At 40.9% G+C, this 23,280-nt stretch overlaps 1 protein-coding gene and 1 long non-coding RNA gene across 7 annotated transcripts in view; one reads left to right on the forward strand and one right to left on the reverse strand.

The window, feature by feature from the left end:
* FGF14 (fibroblast growth factor 14) overlaps positions 1–23,280 on the reverse strand; it is a 684,378-nt gene that overhangs the window by 238,804 nt on the left and 422,294 nt on the right. For 2 of the 3 annotated variants that reach the window (XM_039528326.1, XM_039528342.1), the window contains exon 1: positions 7,580–8,493. The exons of the other annotated variant lie outside the window; for it this stretch is intronic. In XM_039528326.1, the coding sequence (XP_039384260.1) occupies positions 7,580–7,772 (193 nt within the window). In that variant the 5' untranslated portion in view covers positions 7,773–8,493. Of the gene's footprint in view, positions 1–7,579; positions 8,494–23,280 lie in introns of those variants that run through there. 3 annotated transcript variants of the gene reach the window in all.
* Positions 14,998–18,462, forward strand: LOC120400012. 4 transcript variants are annotated; one of them, XR_005595464.1, is made up of 4 exons: positions 14,998–15,026; positions 16,048–16,545; positions 17,515–17,569; positions 17,912–18,462. It is a non-coding gene; the product is annotated as an uncharacterized LOC120400012 (long non-coding RNA). The 4 variants fall into 4 exon arrangements; XR_005595461.1 differs by lacking the exon at positions 14,998–15,026 and adding an exon at positions 15,048–15,082; XR_005595462.1 differs by lacking the exon at positions 14,998–15,026 and adding an exon at positions 15,053–15,178.

Raw genomic sequence — 23,280 nt, forward strand, 5'->3', positions numbered from 1 at the left:
AAAGCAATTTCCCCCTCTCTTGGTATTGACACCTCCTCATTAATTATTGAGAGTGGACCACATCCACACTGACCTAATTGGCCTTCAACACTGGTTCTCCACTTGTAAGGTAAATCCCTTCTCTTCATGTGCCAATATATATTTATGCCTGTTTCTATAATTTTCATTCCATGCATCTGAAGGAGTGGGTTTTTTACCCACAAAAGCTTATGTCAAAATAAATCTGTTAGTCCTTAAGGTGCCACTGGACTGCTCCTTGTTTTTGTGGCTACAGACTAACATGGCTACCCCTCTGATACTTCAGACAGAACTGGCATTAATATGGAATCTAAGGATACATCTACACCAGTGGTTTTCATTTTCAGACCCCTAACAATGTTGAAGGAAGGTGCAGACCCCTTTGGAAATCTTAGATTAGTCTGCAGACCCTCAGGGATCCATGGACCACAGGTTGAAAACCACTGGTCTACACTATGGAGCCCATGCCGGCATAGCCCCTTAGTGTAGATGCAGTCTGTACCAACAGAAGGAGTTTTTCTGTTGATGTAGGAACACTGCCTCCCTGAGTGGCATTAGCTACATCAACAGAAGCCCTCTTCCATCAACATCATTGTATCCACGCTGGAGGTCTTGCTGGCATAGATATGTCAGTCAGGGATGTGAGGGGTTTCATACCCTTGACCAACATAGCTATGAAGACATAGGCTTGGTATACACTTAAAAGATAACACAAAAAGACCAACAGCTCTTCTAGTTTGTTCAGAAAGTCTCCTAGCTGCTTTAGCATGCCACTAAAGTAGACAATGTAAAACGTGTTATGTCAGTTACCAGTTGCACAAAAATTAAATGAAAAAAATGCCAATCCTTTTTTGTCTTTTGGATTAGTTAATTTTAAAATATTATATGGTGAGAGAGAACCAATTATCTACAAATTCCAAACATTCTGCAGTCCATTGTTTTTTAAATAGAAGGCCTGAAAAATCATGACTCAAAAATGTGAACTTTCTTTGAGGCCCCATTTTTAATTCACTATAACTCAAACTGCTTAGCACGTTTACTTCAGAATATTCAAAAAATTTAATCTCTACTCACAGGTTATGTGCTGTAAGTTTGGGAAGATATACTTTATTCTTCATGCAAAACAAAGAGGTTGAATCCTTTGTTTAAATGCAAAACAGAACCCAAAATTAGCTATGTCATTGCTACAGCGCCTCCATAATAAGTCAATAAGAGTGTATAGTAAAATTTCCCTTAGCATCTCCATTAGCCAGATTCTTTTACATTCTATAATAAACTTTAATTATTACCAGGACTGGCATTTTTTTTTTAAAGTCCTTGAAATTTAGAGTCCTTAAAATGACTATTCATTTCATATTTCAATACTTAGGCCAGTGAAGGAAGGTGTAAATTCACAACAAGAGAAGTAGATTTATGAAGGATTTTGTTTCCCAGGCAAGTGGACATCGCACAGACTTGAAGTGTCATCCAAGTCATGATACAGCATAATGGTCACATGGCGGTGTCTTCTTAACTAGAGGGAAGCCTCAACTGGTACTCAACAGGATCCAGATTCTCTAAACTTCAGGAGAACTCAGAGACAGTCAATTACCCACAATGTTGTATTTGTTATAAATGAAAAGTTAAATCAGCAGTTGCAGGGAGGAAGGAAGTGAAGGGAATAAAAGTGTAAGGAAGAAGACAGTATTCAGAATCAGGTAATTCTGAAATCTCCTTTACTCCAACTGGACATTCAGGATTGCTGGTAAAAATACACGTGTTCTAGCATATGTCAGAAAGAAGGAAAAGACAAAAAACATTACCACATGCTGGCAATCTGCAGACAAAGGGAAAAAGGGATGCCCGCCAAATATAGATTTTTAAAACCTTAAGTAACCTTTGGGAAAGTCCAATGAAGTCTAAAATTTACTAATATTTATCAAACACACAATGCTAAAATGCTTTTATCTTATTTCTACTTTAACATAATATTTTAAGACTGTATGATAATTATAGTTCTCTTTTTGTTCCTGAATTATATTCATAATATGCAATGTTTTGTAATCATACAAGACACTTGATCACTTGTATGTTAAATGGTCACAAAGAACACTGCTATTGTAAGTCAGGATTTAAAGCTCATATTGATATGAAACACTGCTGTAAATCCTTTATCATCTAAAATTACATTACAGTTTTAAGGAGGAATTAACTTTTTTCATTTCCTTCTCCTTTTAAAATTACATCCTTGTCTCAGCACCATTTGTTAGATCCACCAGAAAGAGTTGAATACAAGGGACGTTATAATCCCTCCATACTCTCAATCAAGTTGTTTGCATTAATTCACATTCAATACAATCAGCTTTAATATAGTTTTGATACATACCAAAACCCCTTTTCAATACCAGCCTTCTATTTAAAGAAGAGCTTCCCACTCTGTGGGAAGTGTTTTGCCTGGGAAAGGCCTTAATACTCAATCTAAAACTAATTGTAGGAAAATAAATTTTAAAAAATTAAAATGAACATGCCTACATTGGCAGCAACATATTTGTATGTTTTGTGTTTGCAGTGATCTTATATCAATGGAGATATTTAGCAGCATTTTAAAAGAAAAAAATGAAATTGATTTTATACATATTTTATTACAAAAACAGGCTTATAGTGCCTGTCACCTTGGCAACTAGGCACTGCATTTAAAGAGATTTAAACACAGTTAAAAACAAAATCAGTCAAACCTTGGCAAAATAAATGGGCCTTACAATGTATATGAAAGATTGCTAAATGTGTGTCTTAATGGGCAGCCAAGAAGAATGAATTCCTAAGGTGAGACCCTCAGTTAGGAAAGCCAAGCCAGTTTGTACTAATTTAGGAAGAGCAACAGCTTCCAAACTGATCTTAATTTCTTAGGAATTCTAGATACAAATGGAGTGTTCTGATTTGCAGGGAATTAAATAAATTTACATGTGTACACATGAATGGGTCTTGCTTTCAGCTCTACAAAAGAAAAAAAAACTACAGGTATTGCATTTCCTGAGAATTATTTTACTTCTTAGGTTGTGAAGTCACTTCCCATCTGCTTCATCAACCCCATCTGATGTGCATATTAATTGTCCCAAAAGGCACTTTGAGTGATATATTGCTGTAGTAATTCACACACAAAAAACCCAAACAAACAAAAAAAAACCACCCTAGAAGTCTAATAGTCCTGTCTTAATAACTGAAATCAATATATTCTCTGAACATAGTGAGATTGTCTCAGAAGCCAAATTAGAAGCCAAATCATTCCAAATTTGAGTAATATAAAGTTGGTATCAATATACATATACAATATAAATATATTATATATAAATATAAATTTATTTTTTATACATTTGACATTATGAATACTATACAATGGAATAATCTGAAGAGATCTAATTAACCAGACTACAACTTTGGGGACCAATAAAGGATATAGATTTATAGGTTAAAATATAGGTTAACTAGAAGCTAAGAATGCAACAAGGACAAGTGGATGGTTTGAAATCATACACTTCATATGTAATGTAATTGCATGAGCTAAGGCATAGGAATTTATTTTCTGCTTTTCATTGCTTAGTCTCTAGTTAAAGTCAGGTTTCACGCCACATGAAGTCTTCAAAATTCTGATCTGTCAGTCCTCTATGTAATTGTTGTGTTGCATTAACTGAATCTGGAGAATAAACAGAATTAAACTACCTTGTTTTCTAATCCAAAATGAAAAATGGTGAGTTATTATTGATACGTGTTTGGCATCAACGCCAGGGCACAGATTTTGGCTTCAAGAATACGAGGAAATTAATGCCAGTAATTTCTTCATCAGGTGGCAGTCAGAATAAATTAAAGATATTATAATATTAAAACTAAACATTATGAATCAAAGCTGTCTGATACATTATTGTGGTTTGTCCACTTAATAGCTTAATTAAGTAATTCTCCGACAGAAATCAATATCAACTATAGAGCTAAGACATATTAATCGAAATTATTAGAAAAAAAATATTTGAAACAAAACCACAGTTACATTTTCATTATGGCTTTTATACCAGTAAATGTAAATAAGAATGTTCATCTTTCCCCACTTTGTATCTTTACAATATATACTACTACAGTATGTTCATAACGGGATAACTCTGGACAGAAAATTAAACACAACTATAGAGAAGCACCAATACAGTAGAGGATATCTAGCTTTTAATATATTATGTCTTCAGAATCACATAATTTGTTCACAGATCAGCACCAGCCAACCAAGAAGCAGTATCAACAGGCATTTTAGGAAAAAAACAGCATCTCTCTCAGCTGATTTTTATTACTCTTTGCTGTCTGTTAACTTCAGAGATGTATGGACTTTTGTTTTCAATATATATATAATCTCTTTGCAAGAGTCAGAGTTAGATTTTGTTTGGAATGAGTGATGTACTCTAGATTTCACTATCAATAAATAACAAACAGTTGTTGCATACTTCTATTCTGATATTATCATGCATGAACAATCCAAGGAGTCCTCTTGTCACATCTCTACTGGCTCATTTTTCATTCTTTGTTCTCATGACACTTCGTACATCATTTAGATAAGATTTATTTGTAAAATTTTCATTGCACACATCTGACAACAGATTTTTGGAAATTCATCACATTTTGCTTTTATTTCATGTCTCAACAACAAGTTTCAATGAACAATATGATGACTGATGGCCATATATTCTGATGAATCAGACAAATAGCAATGGAACTCTTGATTTTCTGCTTCGTATAATGATCATTTAATTAATGAACAGAATGAACTGCCTATTTGTTTCACAATTACATATCATTCTAATTTTTTCTATGCCACGAGATATGTAAGGTGATGAAATTTGCCCTCCACTTTCCACCCTTATCTCTCCCTGCTTTATCTACTTCTTGTATGTAACTTTGAATCCACAGGTACAGCAGGCACCTTATGCATCATCACCACCACCGCACTTATACTCAGAAAACTGATTTTTTTTCGGTATAAAGTTTTATGGATGAATAATTAATTTGTGCTATTAATGTGCGTGACTGGATAAATATGCCTTTAAAAAGTTCTTAACATTGACATAAACAAAGGGCCTGATCCTGCAACCTTCACTAATAAATATTCCCATTGAAACCAATAGTGCTAACATGAGTTAGAGTTTAGGTTATACTGCAATTTAGTTTAATTATGATTAGTTTCAGGAGCATTACAAAATACACTATGAAAAATCCATGATGCTGAATACAGAACTTTGCTGGAGGCATCTCTTCACTGTGGAAATGCTTGGCATCTAATGCTGTGAACTGGTTAACTGAATATGAAACTCAGAGTCAGACAAAAATGATCTTTCAGTAAGTCAATGTATTAAAGGAAGCCCTAGTAAACTTGTTTCCATCAACCAACTATAGAAGATAAATTCCATAACTGATTATTATAAAACAGACAATCTGGTAAAAGTCAATTATAGATCTATATTTAAGAAATTATGCAGTCTAAAAATTAAGCCTACAAAGATTTTATTAATATAAACACACACTACATGCTCAAAGAAGTGTACAGTAATTTTATGTGGCCTCCATGTTAACTTTTAAAGTATATTTCAGAAATAAGAAGACAAGTTGTATACCACTTTGCAAATAATGGCAACATTTAGCTTGTATTCTACAATAATACAAGAAATCTGAGGTTGTTTTATCTTTATTGCTTCTTTTCACTGTATTTGAGACAACTGAAGAAGAAGAAATAATTCTGCTAAAATAAAAAAGCCATACAAAATAAAATGTGTTAGATCCTATCATAAGATGCTATTTCAAATATGATGTACAGAAAGAAAAGGAAAGATGGATCAGACCGGGTAAATTCTTATGTCTTAGTTATTCACCAACTATAAAAATAGTTTACCAACAATTGTAACTCTCTAGACCAGATTAAAATGGAAGTATACTTCTTTACACACACTATATAGACTAAATTACAGTACAGGATGGAAGAAGCATTCTCTAATCTATTCAGAAATAATTTGTTTTTTACTATAGTAAATAGCAGATGCTGTAATATCTTTACTGATATTCTCCTTGCTTTTGAAGATGTTTATTTAAATCTTCATCCTTTATAAAATATCCCTGTGTTTTAAAGCTATTTGCCATCTGGGCATAAGTATGAGATAAAGTAAACACCCGTTCTAAATTCTGGAAGTATTACTCATTAATTGGGCAATACAATTAAGAAAAGTTATAAATGTTCTTGTCTTTTTATATAGTTTTATCCTTTTGTTTACATGCTTTAAATACAAAGCATTGAAAAAATGCAATCATGCTACTAATGTAAATTTGGAGACCTCTATTTATTGAGTATGCTGTAATCTACAGGAAGAAATTACAATAATCCACAGATTTTATCCTTTATATTAGGGGCCCTAACTTAATAAGCAGTTAAAATATCTATGTATATAATTTCAGTGTACACAGTATGTGATAATATCCCTCATGGTCCTTAAACATGCTGGTATGATACACTTCCTACTTTCAGAATACTGGAAATAAAATGAGTCTCTCCTACTTAACTATTAAGAATGGGAGTCTAGAACAGAGTGCCTATACTATGTGTAAAACGAAGCACATAGCATAATGAAACGAATCATTAACGATAGTTTGCTGAGGTTGCTTTGTCAGACACCGACCATTTAGAAATCGCTGTACAAATCGTTGTACTATTTGTCCTTTTAAGAAAAGGTTAATAGGCTGTGGCTATTAGAGCCCTTGTTATGTAGCCAGTAGTTATCAGCATCAGCTAATGCACTTATCACCACCTCAATTAAAAGATTGTTTTCACCCTTTATTGTCTTGTAAAAACTAAAACACTTAGTCGCTTATGGTTTTTTTCCCTAACAGGGGACTTATCAATTGTAGGCGTTCCTTTATTCTTCTGACTAGACTAGCGTTTGAGGAAACCTTTCTATATACATTACATCCTGAATAGTACAGGGTATTAACATACATCTGAACAACTGCTCATCTATTTCAATGCTGCCTATAAGGCGCTTTGTGAATGGGAGCGAAATACAAAAGACTTTGCATTATCCAAGGCAACTAATACAGGGAAGTAAAGAGGAAGCCACACCTAAAGCCTCTTTGAGGGATACTCTATTTACTACAGCTAACACCTCGGAAAAGTGTTGTTATGTGCCATAGTGAATTATATTACTGAGGAGACGTATTCTGTAAGAAACTTCCCGGGCCAACAGCTGGATAGATCACACTGTGCCACCGGGAACTGTTGGCTCTGCGATCTCCTCTAGCTAGTGTGGACTTGTCTGTGTGTATTTTCCACCCGAGACACTAGGTAGCAGATCCCGCAACTAGCGAGGGAACATAAACGCCCGGAGCTCAGGACTGGGGCCGGCGCTAGCTGGGAGATTGCCGGGCGGGCGGCTAATGCAGAGAGTTTGCCGCGTGTAAGTTGCCCAGCTGCTGGCCGCCGGCGGCTCGCTACAGGTTGTCCCCACTCCCGGGGGCAGACAGACAGACAGACAGAGACGGGGGCACACACACACACACACACCTTGGCGCCGCAACCTTCTCTTCTTCAGCCCGAAGATGCGGACCTTGGAGAAAATATCCACCAGGTTGCCATTGCAGAGCCCCCGGTTCTTACTGGGGCTGCTCCGCCTCCTGCTGGCCGAGGGCCGGTCCCAGTGCTGCTCCCTCGCTTGCCGCTTCTGGCGGATCAAGCCGCTGGCGATGGCCGCGGCCATGGCTGCTCCCGGCAGGCGGCTCCCGGCTCACTGGCCGGCCGGAGCGGAGACAGGGGCTGGGCGGGCGCCGGGGCTCTCAGCCGCGGCGGGGACCCATCCCCGGGCGCCACGGACAAGCGAGACCCTCCTCCGGCTCCTCCAGCCGCAACTGCACCCGGGGGGCACCCGCGGCCCGGCGCTGTCACCGCATGGGCCCCCCGCCGCGGGTGCCACCTGCCCGGGCTCCGCTCGGCCGGGCGCCCCTCAGCAGCCGGCTCCCATCGCTGCTACGGCCGCCGCCTCCGGGCTCCTGCCTGGCGCCTGCCAAGCGCTCCAGAAAGCGGCATCTGGAGAGAGCGATCCCCTGCTCCGGGCGGAGAGCGGCCTCGCTGCCACCCCTCCGCCCCTCCCCCGGCAGAGCAGGGGGCTGGGGCAATTTTCGGGGCGCGGGGAGGGGAGAATTGCTAGTTTCTAACGGACCCCCCCGCAGCAGCCGCCGCCGGCTCCGCTCCCAGCTGGGGCTGCCGGATTGCAATGCGCGGCTCGCTCGCCGCTCTCCGCAAACTCTGCTCTGGTTGGAGGGCGAGGCGCTGCCCAGGCGGCTAATCCCCGGCGCAGCCACCGCCCCAGGGGTGGCTGGATCTGCGGCTCTCTGGCGCGCCAGCCCCTTTCCCCACGCCCAGTCCCGAGCCGGCTGGCGCGGGCAGCCGTGGCTCCGCCACTTCGCCCAGCCAGCTCAAAGTTGCAGGGATCTCCCTTCCCTTCTGGAGGCAGGCTCGTCATTTTTCAATGGTGACACCATGCGGGAGGGGGAGCCAGCGAAGGGGGAGGCGAAAGCACGTGGTATAAAAAGACCCCCTTCGCCTCTCTGCCGGCTGCAGCCGCACAGACACTGTGTGAACGCGGTAATCCGAAGGGAAGGTAGCGAGCAGGGTCAGTGACGGCGAATAGCGGCCACACACACACACACACACAAAACCAAACCAAACCAAACCCAACTTCCCCTTGTGCCTCCAGCAGCTTGGGCCAAAGCCGGGAAAGTTGGGGGTGTGGGAGGAAAGGGAACGAAGGAGAAGTCAGCGAGCGTCCAATGTAAACGCTCAACCTCACCCTCCTCCAGCCCTTTGTTCTGTCTTGGACGCAGAGCTGCCTTAGGTGAATGTGAATCCCCAGCCACGAAGGGAGGGATGGAAAGAGAGATAAGCTGTCTGCTCCGGTGGGTGCGCACAGATCTATGGCTCCCAAGACCCACCCGAGTGGGACCCATCATGATTTCCTTTTTCTCTAGCTAGTTGGAGTTCGGAAGCGAAAGCCCAAATATTCCACACTGCCCGTCAGACACGACCTAGAAAAGGTTCATAGAAAAAGGTTGCTAGGGAAGCCGGTTCCCGTCGTAAAAAAACCACTGGGCGTGTGAAGGATTTAGAGCTGGTTAGACTGAAACACGCCTACGCATTTTAGGGAACCTTCCGACTAAAACCGACACACGCTCTTTGTCTCAGAAAGAAATAATACAACCAATATACTTTTAACCGAGAAGATAAACCAGCTAGTCTACAGGGCTTTATAACCACTGCATGCATTCTGTGCTGCGCCTACAAACACCTGTATGTGGGCGGCCGGTAGATGTATTGATCGCCCTCCTAATGGGCAATTCTTTTTTTTTATCAACTGTGGATGTGTTCTCTATTGGGCACTGACAGTATGTACCAGGTACAGAAGATCCAAGAAGTTTTCCCCACAAGGAGTTTACAAACTGAAGTAACTAAACAAATAAGACGACACAATGGGTTTCACAGTCATTATTCTCCTCGTTTCTGTAAGCATGGATTTTGGTCGATCCAACTCCTAGAATGGTTAAACCTTACAGTTACTGTACCGTGTACATCCTTAAATACATGTTATGCACAGGTCTCCTTGTGTCTATATCTCCATTATACATACTTAAAAACTTGCTATTTTACTAGTCCTTCTTTTCCACGTTTTGAAGCTCAAACACTCCCTTGCAAAATATACCACTTCGCAGTATAAAGCCTAACATCAGTTATTTGAGCAGATAGTTCGGTTGCTCCAGTTTCGACCATTATTTCCCTAAATCCTTTAATCTACAAAGGACTATTTTCATATCGAGGGCAAAAGCTTATGGAAGCATCTCCCTTACACAGTTTATGTTAAAGCTAGAGCAACTCGGAGGAGTTCATGCTCAATTAGATCTGGATAATACGGTTTAATTCTATTTTATTTCAGAGTGGCTCTAAACAGATTCAGCTAAAGCATTCAGATTGGATTTTCTGTCTGGCGATTTCAACAGTGCAGCAACTTCCATACAATTACCCTAACTAATGCAATCAGAGGAGTTTTTAATTTGATTTTATTGTGTTAATTTTGCCTTCAACTTTCTGTTTTCACGCTGTATAGCGTACGTTGTCTAAAACGACTTCCCTTCCTCAGATTCTTTAAAATCTGAGGGATTAGACCACATTGTCTTCTTCTAATGGAACCACGCCGTCCTGCGACAGGACAATGAACCCAGACTAAATGCTGAAGTTCAGCATTTAAAAAGGGGGGCGTTTCCCTTGCTGTTGGAAGTGCCAGGACACACACACACACACACACACAAGTCCTTCAAGAAAAGGATCGCGGTTGTTTATGTAAGCAGGAAAAACAGATGCTCTAGACGACGGGAAAAAAGCAAGGACCCCCGATTCCCCACTACCCTCTATCTTTAATTGCCACAGCGTTGCCTCGTGATTTAGCCAGACGAATTGCCTTAACAACTGCGATTCTGAATGCATGGGATCCATATTCCCTTCAGTGGAAGGACCTTTCTAAAACACTACGTAATCGACAATTACAGCTCACTTTATCGACTCTCTTTCAAACAGAGCTTCATCGAAATGTGTGAAGATAATTCAATTTGTCACTCTAAATCTGAGATTTTTTGCCGTGGCGTGCGAAAAGGGAAGGTGTGTTTCCTACTCCAGAGATCAGACATAAAAAGCTCCCGGTTTGCGTCTCAGAAATGCAGGGTAGTTGTTTACAGCTTTAGGTACACCAAAGAAAACTCAAGGGAGCCCTCTGCTGTCTTAACCTGTGATAAAATGTGTGCAGTTCTAGTCAGAGGGAAGGTTTTGCTAACAGATGGATTTTGGAAGTATAGACAGATTGGTCGTCTTAAGGTCTACTAATTACATTTGTGTCCGGGAGAAAACTATAATTTTTGCTGTATTAAAAAAGCCTATTTTCTTTCTGATTAAGAAAAGTCTAGTTATCTAAACACACCCAGGAGTTGGGGCAGTGCTAGATTTTCAATATTTTCTGTTTTCCCATCTATTAATTTCTAACTACGAACCTACTGTTTTTCTTGGAACATTTCTAAAATGTAAAAAAATTTCAAAATCTGTAAATTATGTGTTTTGTTATTAGTGTTGTAAATTCACACTCAAATTGTTTAAAATCTAAGTAAAAGGCTTCCTGTATAATAGAATTAAAGTGCCTATAAATAGTGTCTCAAATCAAATTCATTTTGGGCTTGATGCCTCTGGCTATGTAATTAAACAAAGTCATACAGTTAACCATGTGAATTATTTCAAAGATTAACCTAATTCTAAAGTGTCCCCTTTAAGTGACGAAACTGCTATTGGATAAAGTATCAAACATATGCTAATTAAAAAAAATTTCTCTACACCTATTAACAAAACACTTCTATACCATGGGTTTCTTGTTTGCCAATGTAGATTCCATATTGCCTTTATACTCTAGCTTGAGGTTACCTAAAGCCTAAAGCCATTTTTTAAAATTACAATTTAAAAGCCTTAACAGCTACAATCTTTTCACCAGATGTTGGTATCCTTTCATATCGATGTTAGACTGAAGGGATTACAGGCAGCAGTTCACTTCTTTGTAAAAGCGCACAGAGAATACAGAGTTATTACTTTTATGGATCAATTAAATAAAGGCATCTGAGGAAAAGTTAGCTGTACAAAAGAGTGCTAGTAACCAGTGTTTCCAAAGGGAGAAACACCAGATTACAGATTGATACTAGCAGATGGTTTGGTTTCATGAGATCTAGTCATTTTTTTATTCGGTTTACTTGCCAAAAAAATGTACACTCAGTGGTTTCTTGTCATATTAAATAAACTAGAATCTGAAGTTGTAAACTGTTTATAAATCCACAATAATCACTATTTCAGGATTCTTAATCTAGATGTGAATAGAAATTCTCCTAGACTATTAGGAGTTGAAGGTCATTTTATATTTCACTGCAAAGACAATTTCTCCTAGATTTGCAGCATGGTCCTCAGATTTAGTTTATGCCTCAGTCACAATGTAAACAAATACATTATGCAATTAACATTCTTTTTTTTTTTAAATAACATTTTAACTTTTATAGCCAGATTCTACCAATGTCACTTGCATTGAGTAATTACATACCCACCATATAGTAAGGAACTACTCCTGGAGTAAGGTTCTATTACTCAGCGTGAGTAAATGTGTCAGAATCTGGTCCATAGTAAGAACTTATTGCACATCTAGGAGAAAATACCTTTGTAATGACAGGTGATCTCCCTGACATCTCCTAATTCTGATGGATATGACCGAACTCAGTGGGTCAGATTTGACTCAGGGTTGCATTGTCATGTGCTAGTCTCACCCCAGAGGCAGACAATTTGCCTGCAAAGAGTGTCTCTGCTATGGGCTTCAACCATCTCTTCCAATAGGTTTCTATATAGCCGCCCACTGAAATTATATGATCCCTTTGCTGATAAAAGCCCTGTGGGGAAGTAAGCAGTAGTAATCCAACTGAACTTGTATCCCTAGGGCCTATCTCCTTTAGGAACCAAGCTGGAGCAGGGAGATATAATTTACACATGTCAAAGAATACGCTTAAGAGAATCTGGCCCAATGCTTATACTCTGCAGGGTTTTATGCATACTGCCCAGAAGGTTTATCAACATTAAAAAAGTAATATTTCATATGCATATACCTGTATGAACATATGAAGCTGAAGATTAGAAATCCCTTTGCAGACAGATTATGTGCACCCTGCGGTGAGAATAAAAATAAAAATCTGGTTGTGCAATAAGGTTTAAATACATTTGAAATTACTTGTGTTGCAGGCATTCATGAGTGCTCACCTGGAAATCAGTCTCCTTATGAATTACTGTTACTTATCAGAAGATGATGATTTATGCTGCTGAGCATTTTAATTCTATGATTTGTTTGTGTACTATGACAGAAGAATTGAAAGTATCAGAGATAAGAAACAAATTATTTTCTTCACTCAGACATTTCCAGTGTAACACAGAAAGTGAAAATGACAATATTAGGAAATATTCCAATTTTAAAAACCTAAATTCACCAACGCAGAAATCAGTGGATTAGAATCAAATTTAATAAGCGCAGACATTTCAGCATGTGTAACTATACATTACTCACGTGTGTATGTTGAAGAGACCCACAATACAAACAAGGAGCCAAATTCATACTTCTTGAACTCCACTGACTTTAATGCATTTACCGCACGCATGAATTTGGTCCAAAATGTTTGGTTGTTCAGTATGAACACCAAACCCTGCTACACATTACTGCTTACACAGTAAAGGAAATGTTAATAAAAGGAATGATTGACATTTTAAGTAGTTTTATATCTTTATATTTTTTCAAAATTAATACTTGCTATCAATGAGAGAAGGGGAAGAAGAACACGAAAACAATACACATTAGTCAAGAGGGCCTGATCCAAAGGCCATCCAAGTCACAACAGTCTTCCAGTCTTCAGTGGGCTTTGGATCAGGCCCTGTTGAATGACAGGTAATGTTGATTTCACATTCTCTTTCTCCCTCTCCCACTTCTCTCATTGATAGTTTGTAAATTCAGTTTACACATTAAAAACACCTACCTTAAAATAAAGTCCAAAAATAAATTGATAAAATGTAAAAGAAGGGCATGTCTACACTGCACTCTAAGCCTGGGCTCTGACCCTGCTGTAAGCCCAAGCCCCCCCTTCCATCCAAACATAAATCAGCCTGACTCAGGTCAAAAAGCACTTGGGGACCAGGTTCTAGGACTCTTCTAGGGGGTTGAGTCAGAACCCAAGTCACTGTGATGCAGATCCAAGCCCTGCCATTTTGCAGTGTGGATGCAGCTCAAGCTGAAAACCTAAGTCAGAAGGTCTGTGCTGTGCAGTATGTATGCACAAGCACAGCTCTGAGACCCAGGTCCAGCAACTGTAAATCCAGGTTTACAATTCAGTGTGGATGATCAAGGGGAAGGTTTGGAAATGCAAGCCCACAGCCTGGGTTCCATGGACCCAGATTTACAATGCAGTGTGAAGATACCCAAAGAAGAAAACAATTCTACAACAGGTTCATCCATCATACACTAGTGTACAAGAATCATAAACTTCATTAAAGATAAAATTCTCAAGGATAAAAAACAGGTATTCTAGAAGGTCTTTAGGGTGGGCTGAAATTCTATAAGAGTTGGGTGCCCAGATTCTTTATCAGTCCTTTACTGTTACTATAGTAAAGAATGTGTAAAATAGCACAAACACTTTATTTTACAGAGACCACTTACAGAATATTGAGTGTGGCTTTTCTCATTTCCTCAGAGCTTCATTTACATTTTCTATATTTGATAGGGCCTGATGCAAAGTCCACTGAAGTTAATAAACATTGACTGCAATGGGCTTTGAATGCAGAACATGAACTATATTTCTGAAATTTAACTCAGACCTACAGCCAGGGATATTAGAGTGGGTAGCTGTAAAGTGCATTACTGAAAATAAAGTCAAGAAGTAGTTAATTTGTTCCTTATTTTGTAAAATATTCTTCACTGTGAGACTGATCCTGAAGTCCTCATTCAGGAACTGAAGTCAATAAGAGTTTTAGCTAAGTGAAGTTTATGGGAATGGGTCTATTGTAAGCAATTACTTGAGAGTTTAAGTATACGCATTTAAATTGACAAGTGAGTCTCTGAAATAAGACACAGAAGCTTTGGAACACATATTGAGGTGGCAAAGGTCTGCAACTTTACTCTATTTCTCCAAGCTGTTTTCTAAGGCCTTGTCTACACTACACAAAGTCAGGTTTGGTTGACAAAACAGTGGATGTATACACACAACAGTACTCCTTCAGCCAATTTAACTCTCCTGCTATGCTGACATCATAAAACTACCTTGATGAACGTCATAGAGCTTTTTGTGACAAAGCTGGTGAGACGCAGTATCAGCGTAGACACTGCACTTACTTGTGTCACCCGAACTGGCCTCTGGTAGGCGTCCCACACTGCTCTGTTAAGCAGTTTCTACTTTGCTGCCTTGCAGCCAGGTACACAGGCATGCACCACTCCCCCTTTAAAGCTGTGGAAGTAGAGCAAGAACTGGCAGGGATTTGAAGGAGATTTCAATGCAAACAGTCACCTCTGTGAGCAACAGTCAGGCTAGCTGTAACCCTAAATGCAAGATTGTGTGAGGCGAAGGGGAAAAAACTGTGTGAGAAGTTGTTGCAACCTTGTGTTAGATATGGAACGTAGACTGTAGTCTAAATAGAAGTGAGAAAAATAAGATATCAAGATGACTTATGTATAAACAAAATGCAGCTGTTGCTTATTATTGTATGTAACAAAAAGTATAAATGCTTGCTGTAATTGTTTACCTGGAGAGAGACCTGCCTAGGAGGGGGAAACCCTGTGTCCTAGCGCACTCTCTCCCTCTATGCAATTGCTTGAGAAATAAAGTATCTGACTTTGCTACACCCAACCAAAACGTGAGAACTGAGTTTTTCTCTGACGAAGCCCTGGGAATTTTTGAAATTCCACTTTCTGTTTGCTCAGCATGGACAGCTCACATCACATCTTTCCAGCTGACCATGCCGGCTTTCCACAATACACACGCTCCTGTTGGAGGAGGATTTTATAACTGTATTATGAGAATTAATGTATGATTTGATTTCATCCTGCCAGCCACCCCTTTTGAACAGCAGATAGGAATGACAGACCAGAACAATCCTTATGACTGATTATGGCCACCCTTTTGTTTTAAGATAAGTTATAATGTCTATGATGGTTTCCTATATGTATTACAAGTTAGGCACTCTAGTTAAATATACATTTCTTTGTTTTAAGGTTTTAGTAAGCAAGAGACAGGATTTTGTATTGTATCTATGTTAAGGTTAGAGGAATGTTGAGGGCCTGAAGCCCCAGTGTGAATTGTTTTAGTTATAAGATTAGGCAAGGCTTGATTTACAATGTATTCTGCTGAATATAAAGTACTGCTGTCTGTATACCTCTGAAGGTTTCTGTAAGAGATTGTTTGTGTGAATGAGGAATGCATACATCAGGAAAAGATAAGGTATGAAAGCCATCACAAATGTCCAGATGGTCAAGAAAAAGTAAGAGACTTGGAAAAAGCAGGAGACAATCAAAAAACATCCATTGTATCTGATGCTAAACATGTTAGCAGCATTGATGACCTCAGAGGTGAGGCAGACACCCCTGAAGGCAAGACAACAAATAGGAGATAATGATGGGAAGCCCAACAATAACCATCAAATGATAACAGCAGAAAACCCCAAGATTAACACCACTTGAGGACTAATGATTACAGGATAACACTGAAAAATGCATGGACTCAAATGGGAATTTACAACTATAAAGCTGGGGTGTTTTGCCATGGAACTCTGGGTTCAGTCCTGCAAAGCCTCGGAGCATCGGATAGCGACCGACTGAGGCCAGCTCCTCACTTGTGCTCAGTCTAACTGGCCATTAGATTGACTCGAGCTACAACAGACTAGTAAGTATAAACATCAACTGGCAGGACTGTCTGTGTGTGTGTGTGTGTGAGAGAGAGAGAGAGAGAGATGGAAAAGCATATGCTAACGGTTGTATTTTCAATAAATGTGGAGTATTTGCCTTTTCTCACTGAAAAGATCCCTTGTGCTTAGTATAGCATAACACTCCCACCTAGAGTACACTGGAGTTGCTGGATCTGCTGGGTTTGCGGGGAGAGGAGGCTGTGCAGTTGCAACTCTGATCCAGCCGTAGGTAGTTTGACACCTACGAGCAAATTGCTCATGGTACGAATGAGAAGGGGCATGAAAGGGACAGGCAGCAGCGCTGGGCTAAGATCAAGGAGCTAAAGCAGGCATATCAGAAGGCGAAGGAGGCCAACCATCGCTCTGATGTGGTGCCAAAAAACGCCGCTTCTACAAGGAGCTGCATGCCATCCTCAGCAGTGACCCTACCTCCACTGCCAAGAGTCCTGTGGATACTTCGGAGGGACAGGAGACAGCAGCCAGCAGAGTCAACCCTGAGGATGAAGTGGTGGACAAAGAGGTCGAGTTGGAGGAGGATGTGGGATAGGCGACAGGCTCGTCAGTGGTGTGGTGAGCCAGGACCTCTTTTTGGCTCCATAGGGGTCTAGCCAATCCCAGCAATCCAGATCTGGTGTGCCTGTAGCAGGAGAGGGGAGCACTCATTTTGCTTTGATAGTGAAGTTACATAAGGTTGAGTGTCCTTTATTTTGTTATATAGTGCACATGGGAGAAGGGATCGAAATTAACAACCCTAGATATTGTTTGCATCTGCTTCACATTCCCCTGTGTAGCTACACAGTGGGGGCCCTGCGGAAAAGTTTGTTAATCACACTGAGATCTCCCAGGATTCCTCCATAGAGATCTCTAGGAAATTTTCCTGCAGATACACTGCAATCCTCCGCTTAAAATTTCTTGACAGAGCTGCTTTGTTTCTTCCCCCATTGTAGGAAACTTTGCCATGCCAATCAGCAATTACTTCTGAAGGAACCAAAGCAGCACACGGTGAGCAGCATACAGACCCAGTCAGAAGCCGCATGCATGCAGGAGATGCACCCTTGCATCTTCGGTTACCCTCAGTAGTGTGATTTCAGCTTCAATTGCCTTTGCCTGTGGAAAACGGTGCCAGTATTTAGAATAGTGTTCATAGGCACCTGTACTGATCCCCTTCTGAAACCACCCAGACCCTCTGTCCTGTCTTGTATCCCCAGGCTGAACACACCGTGTTTAGTGCTCTCACCGTGCTTGCCAAGGGAAAGTGAGAAAGAGGTGTATGTAACTTTTATGATTCAAGGCCGTGAGTGCACACACAATACTGACTCTGTATTGTTTCTTTTGATTATGCAGATGTGCCCTTGAGGGCCAGCTCCTACACACGGGCAGAACACCTCCATCAGATAAGGAGGTGAATGAGGAGGAGTAAGGACAACATGTTTTGCGAAGTATTGCAATCATCAGACGAGGGTGATAGTGAGCACAGAGTGTGGAGAGAGACAACAAACAAAAAACTAGAAATGGATTGCCAGGAGAAGAGACAGGGCCAGGAGCGAATAATACTGGGTCAGGAGTGGAAAATAAAGCTCATGGAGGACCAAAGAGAGATGCTGTGGTCCCTGATTGCACTGCAGGCAGAACACATGCATGCTCAACTCCCCCTGCAGCCCATACAGAACTGCCTTCCTTGCCCTCTCCAAGCTTCTCCGACACATTCCTCTCACGTTCCTGGCCCATTGCAGTACCCCTTGAACTGCACCCCTAGGGACATTTTCCATAAAAACAGCTAGACTTACACACAGCTGTGAGATCCTCACTTCAGAGAGTGCCGCACACTTTCATGTACCTTGTAAGAAATGTTAATGTCTGTACTGATGTTTAATAAAAAAATTGGCTTACAAAGACCAAGATTCTATATTTGTGACCTACACAAGGTGGTTGCAACAGAAATTTATACATGGTGGCAATCAACACATTTGCAGACTACAATTAATGCTCAGGCAGGAATCATTACAAGGGTCATTCAATGTGGTAAGTAAACAATGTCTTACTCATTTCATTATGGACAGACACATTACTGAGGCTCATTGTTGAATCATACAATATAAGGGTTAGAAGGGATATCAGGAGGTCATCTAGTCCAACCCCCTGCTCAGAGCAGGACCAATCTCCAGACAGATTTTTGCCCCAGATCCCTAAATGGTCCCCTCAAGGATTGAACTCAAAACCCTGGGTTTAGCAGGCCAATGCTCAAACCACTGAGTTATCCCTCCCTTGCCCTTTCACCTTCCCCTTGAAATGCTGCTTCAAAGCCTCCCTGATTCAAATAGCCCCCAATGAGCCCCTCTAATAGTGCTGGTGTCTGGCTGCTCAAAATCAGCTGCCAGGTAATCCACTTCAGTGCTCCACCCTTGGGGAAGTGTTTCACCCTTGGCTTCACAAATGTTGTGCAGAGCATAGCAGGCTGCTATGGCCATGGGAATATTTTCCTCATTGAGGTCGAACCTCCCAAAAAGGCAGCACCAGTGACCCTTTAATCTGCCAAACGCACATTCGATGGTCATTCTGCACCTGCTGAGCCTGTTGCTGAAGAGCTCCTTGCTGCTGTCAAGGTTACCAGTGTATGGCTTCATGAGCCATGGGAGTAAGGGGTAGGGTGGGTCTCCCAGCATCACTATGTGCATTTCCACATCTCCTACTGGAATCTTCTGGTCTGGAAAGAAAGTCCCTGCATGTAGCTTTCTATACAAGATAGTGTTCCTGAAGATGTGTGAGTCATGCACCTTCCCTGACCTCCCCACACTGATGTCAATGAAATGAGCCCGGTGATCCACTAGTCCCTGCAGTACCATAGAGAAGTAGCCCTTTCTATTGATGTACTCCCACCATAAGATGGTCTGGGGCCAAAATTGGAATATGCGTGCCATCTACTACTGTTAGGGAATCCCATTGCTGCAAAGCCATTGACTATGTCCTGCACATTGACCATAGTCACAGTCCTTCGTAGTAGGAGGCGATTAATGGTCCTGCACACTTGCATCACCTCAACCCCCATAGTGGACTTTCCAACTCCAAACTGATTCGCAACTGACCAGTAGCAATCTGGAGTTGCCAGCTTCCACACAGCAATCGCCACACATCCACTGTTATGGCAGCTCTCATTTTGGTGTCATTGTGCCACAGGGTGGGGGCAAGCTCCACAGAGAGTTCAAGAAAAGCAGCTTTGCACATATGAAAGTTCTGCAGCCACTGCTCAGCATCCCAGACCTACATCACAATCAGATCTCACCTCTCAGTGTTTGTTTCCCGAGCCCAATAGCAACGGTCCACCATGTACAGCTGCTCCATGAATGCCAATATCAATCTAGAATTGTTTCTTTCCATGCCACACAGCAGGACAGGAGGCATGGATTCCTGTTCAGGTTTACAGCTCATGAAATACTGCAGGATGAACCGCGCACAAAGTTTACAGAAGCAGTTGAAAAATGACACGAAATGTAGTCGCAAGCCCTTGGGATTATGGGATGGAGAAAACTGCATTATGTGGTGGTGATCCCTCCCCTATGATACACTATGATTCACTCCCAAAACTCCTAGCAGAGGAATGTGGTTATCTGCACAATGGGATAGCTACCCATGGTGCACTGCTCTATCTGTGAGTGCCAGAGCACCAACTGTGGACGCATCCTGCCAACACAAGGAACATGCACAAGCAATGTAATTACAGTGGTTTATGATCATCAACATAACTTAAGTCAACTTGACTCTGGAGTGTAGACATGGCCTAATATACTTTTAAATGATTGCACATACTTTAGCCCAGTCTTGCATGGGCATACAGGCATGCTTAACATTACTTACTGTGAATAGTCCCACTGAGGTCAATAGAACTAATCAAAGTGCATATGTATTTACAGTAGCCAGGCCTTTGCAGTTATATGTTAGTTCACCTTTAGAAGCAAGTCCTTCTCTTTGGTGTCTGTCCTTGAAACTATGGAAATCAGAAGCTAAGATACAAAAACATAGAAACCTAAGAATTATCATACCACAGATCCATTTAGTCCAGTATCCTGTCTCCTGAAGTGGCCGGTACCATCTGCTTCAGGAGAAGGTGAAAGAAAGTCTACGAAACACAACTATGAGATAACCTCTACAGAAGGAAAGTTTTCCAAACCTCTATTAATTAGAGGTTGGCTTATGACCTGGAGCATGAAAATTTATATCACTTCTGAAACTCTTGGTTACTTTTAATTTCTTACTATAATTCTGGATAATCATGTTACCCATATTAACATCTAATCCTTTTTAAAATCCTGCTAAACTATTTGCCTCAACTATATATTGTGGCAATTAGTTCCACAGACTAATTGCGTTTTGTCTGGAAAAGCATTTCCTTTTATTGGTTTTAAATTGCACTCTCAAGTTCATTCAATGTCCCCTTGTTCTTATATTATGATAAATGATTAAGAAGCTCCCAAAGTAGATTCTCTATGCCATTCATTAATTTTGCATATCTTTATCATGTTACCTTTTATTCACTTCTCTCTAAAATAAACAGCCCCAATCTTTTCAATCTTTCTTCATATAAGAGTTTTTCCAAGCTTGTAATCACCCTCAACATTTGTCACTTTACCCTCTCTATTTCTGCTATAACTTTTTGAGATGATGAGACCAGATTGGAACATCGGTATATTGTTATCTAAAATAATGATTTCCATAAAGGCTTTCTGACCCAACCTTAACTCCCAATTCACAGAGAGATCATTGAACACAATGAAAAGCCAGCACCAAACCACCTGAGCTCTGCCCCCTAACAAAACACTCATAATAACTAAAGTGTAACTGACATTATCCACTCTTCACATAGTTTTTCCCCTCAGAATTATAGTTAAAACTTTAATCACAAATTAGCACTTTAAAAATTTTTGCTGAAGTGTTTTTTGTTTTTTCAGAACACGATACACTTTACATTCACAAACTGGCACATGTGTTGTTTGATCTGCTTGTTCAAACACAGGGAAAAAACAGACTTTAAAAAAAAAAAAAAAACAGAAAACAATAATAAAATCATAGGTTTTAAATAGATCCCTTTCATGGGAGCCATTACGCAAATGTACACACTCAAGTTAGCATTTTTGTAAGCTGTCTTGTGTAACTTTACTCAGTGGTCCCCTCAAACTCCCCAGAACTCCTCCATCACTTACTTCCATCCCCTTTTCCCCACCACAGTTCAAATTCTCCCTGACTCCTTTCATTCATTGCTCACTTCTCCCTTCTCCCTTCCATGGCCATCTATTCACAATATCTCACCTCTCCTCTCTACAAATGGCCTGGTTTTGAAGCTCCTTGCTGGGATCTACTCCTTCAGGAAGCCTAAATGCTCTAGTTACTCCTCAATGAGCCTAAGTAGTCTTGTCAGGGGCTAATAAGCCAACTAAGACTCCTAGGTCTGTAGGAGAGGTCTCCAGAAAATGCTAGCTATCCAAGTTCCATCCCACCCACCTCCCACAATATTCCCCCAACCAAATGCCTTTTAACACCCCTGGGCTCTCTCCACATCCCCACTTGCCCATTCTACAAAACCACAGTTACCCCCACCTCTGCTTTGTTACCTATTCACCCCACCAAGGTCTATGGGAGACTTCAAGGGAGGCTCCAGCCTGAAAAGGTTAAATAGGCTAGCCCTAGCACTGTCTGGCTTTCATGTGGGCAGAGGTGTAGACCCCTTGCAGGTTCTCTGCTCCTGGACACCAGCTATCCACAATGACTTGCTGAAGTGTCAAGGACTTATCTGAAATTGCCAGGATTCTGGAGGGGGTTGACAGAACTGGGTGAGTTGTGGGGAACTGAACCCAAGGAATCTGGAGGAGATAATGGAGGGGTAGGGAAAGGGAGAGAAAAGGGGAGTCATTGAGCTCAGGTATACATGCTCTTTCAGCAAATGTATATCTGCTATGGTTGGATGGAGTAGGGCTCCCCTCATGACAGACCTCACTTGAGGAAGTCAAGTGGACTGGAGAAACATAAAGACAGCCAGAGAGTAGAGTTGGCTGCAGAGTGGAGATGGTGCTAGAAAACATGGATTCACTGGAGAATGGAGACGGGCAGTGAAGAACATCTGAAGAACCAGAGCTAGAGACTGCCTGAAACTCTGGGGAGCCGGCCTGGGCAGGAAGTGGGTTAAACAAACAATCAGAGGTGGTCCAGGAAAAATCTTTGCATGTCTGTTAAAGACAAATCTAATCCACTAGTTTTCATCCTGTTCCATACTTTTTACAATAGAAAAAAGTTTCAAGCCCCCACTCCCATGTAGAAAAGGAGAGTGGTCACGAATCCCCTGAATCTCCTTGCTGAGGGGATTGTGCCTTCCAGGATGAGAATGCAGACCTTAACCATCACTCAGGCTTACACCAAACAGTCCACAGAGCTTTTCTTCCATGACGCACAGTAGAAGCCTGGTATTTTAATAAAAACAAAGAATCATAAAATAATTTAGCAGAAAATTTGTTAAATTACTGTAAAGGCTGCTAATTCAAGTGAAGATTAAACAAACAGCACAGAACAAATTAGAGCTGGCTAATAAATGGAAAAAATATGTAAAGTTTTTGGTTGTTTTTCATTAAGATTTCAAAAATGTTGATCAGCTTTAAAACAAATGAATTACAAGTAACTAAAAAGCTGTGAAAATGCCAGGTCAGTCCCAGATTTGTCTTCTGCAAACC

This window comes from Mauremys reevesii, linkage group 1, assembly GCF_016161935.1.
Source record: "Mauremys reevesii isolate NIE-2019 linkage group 1, ASM1616193v1, whole genome shotgun sequence".
Taxonomy (NCBI): domain Eukaryota; kingdom Metazoa; phylum Chordata; order Testudines; family Geoemydidae; genus Mauremys; species Mauremys reevesii.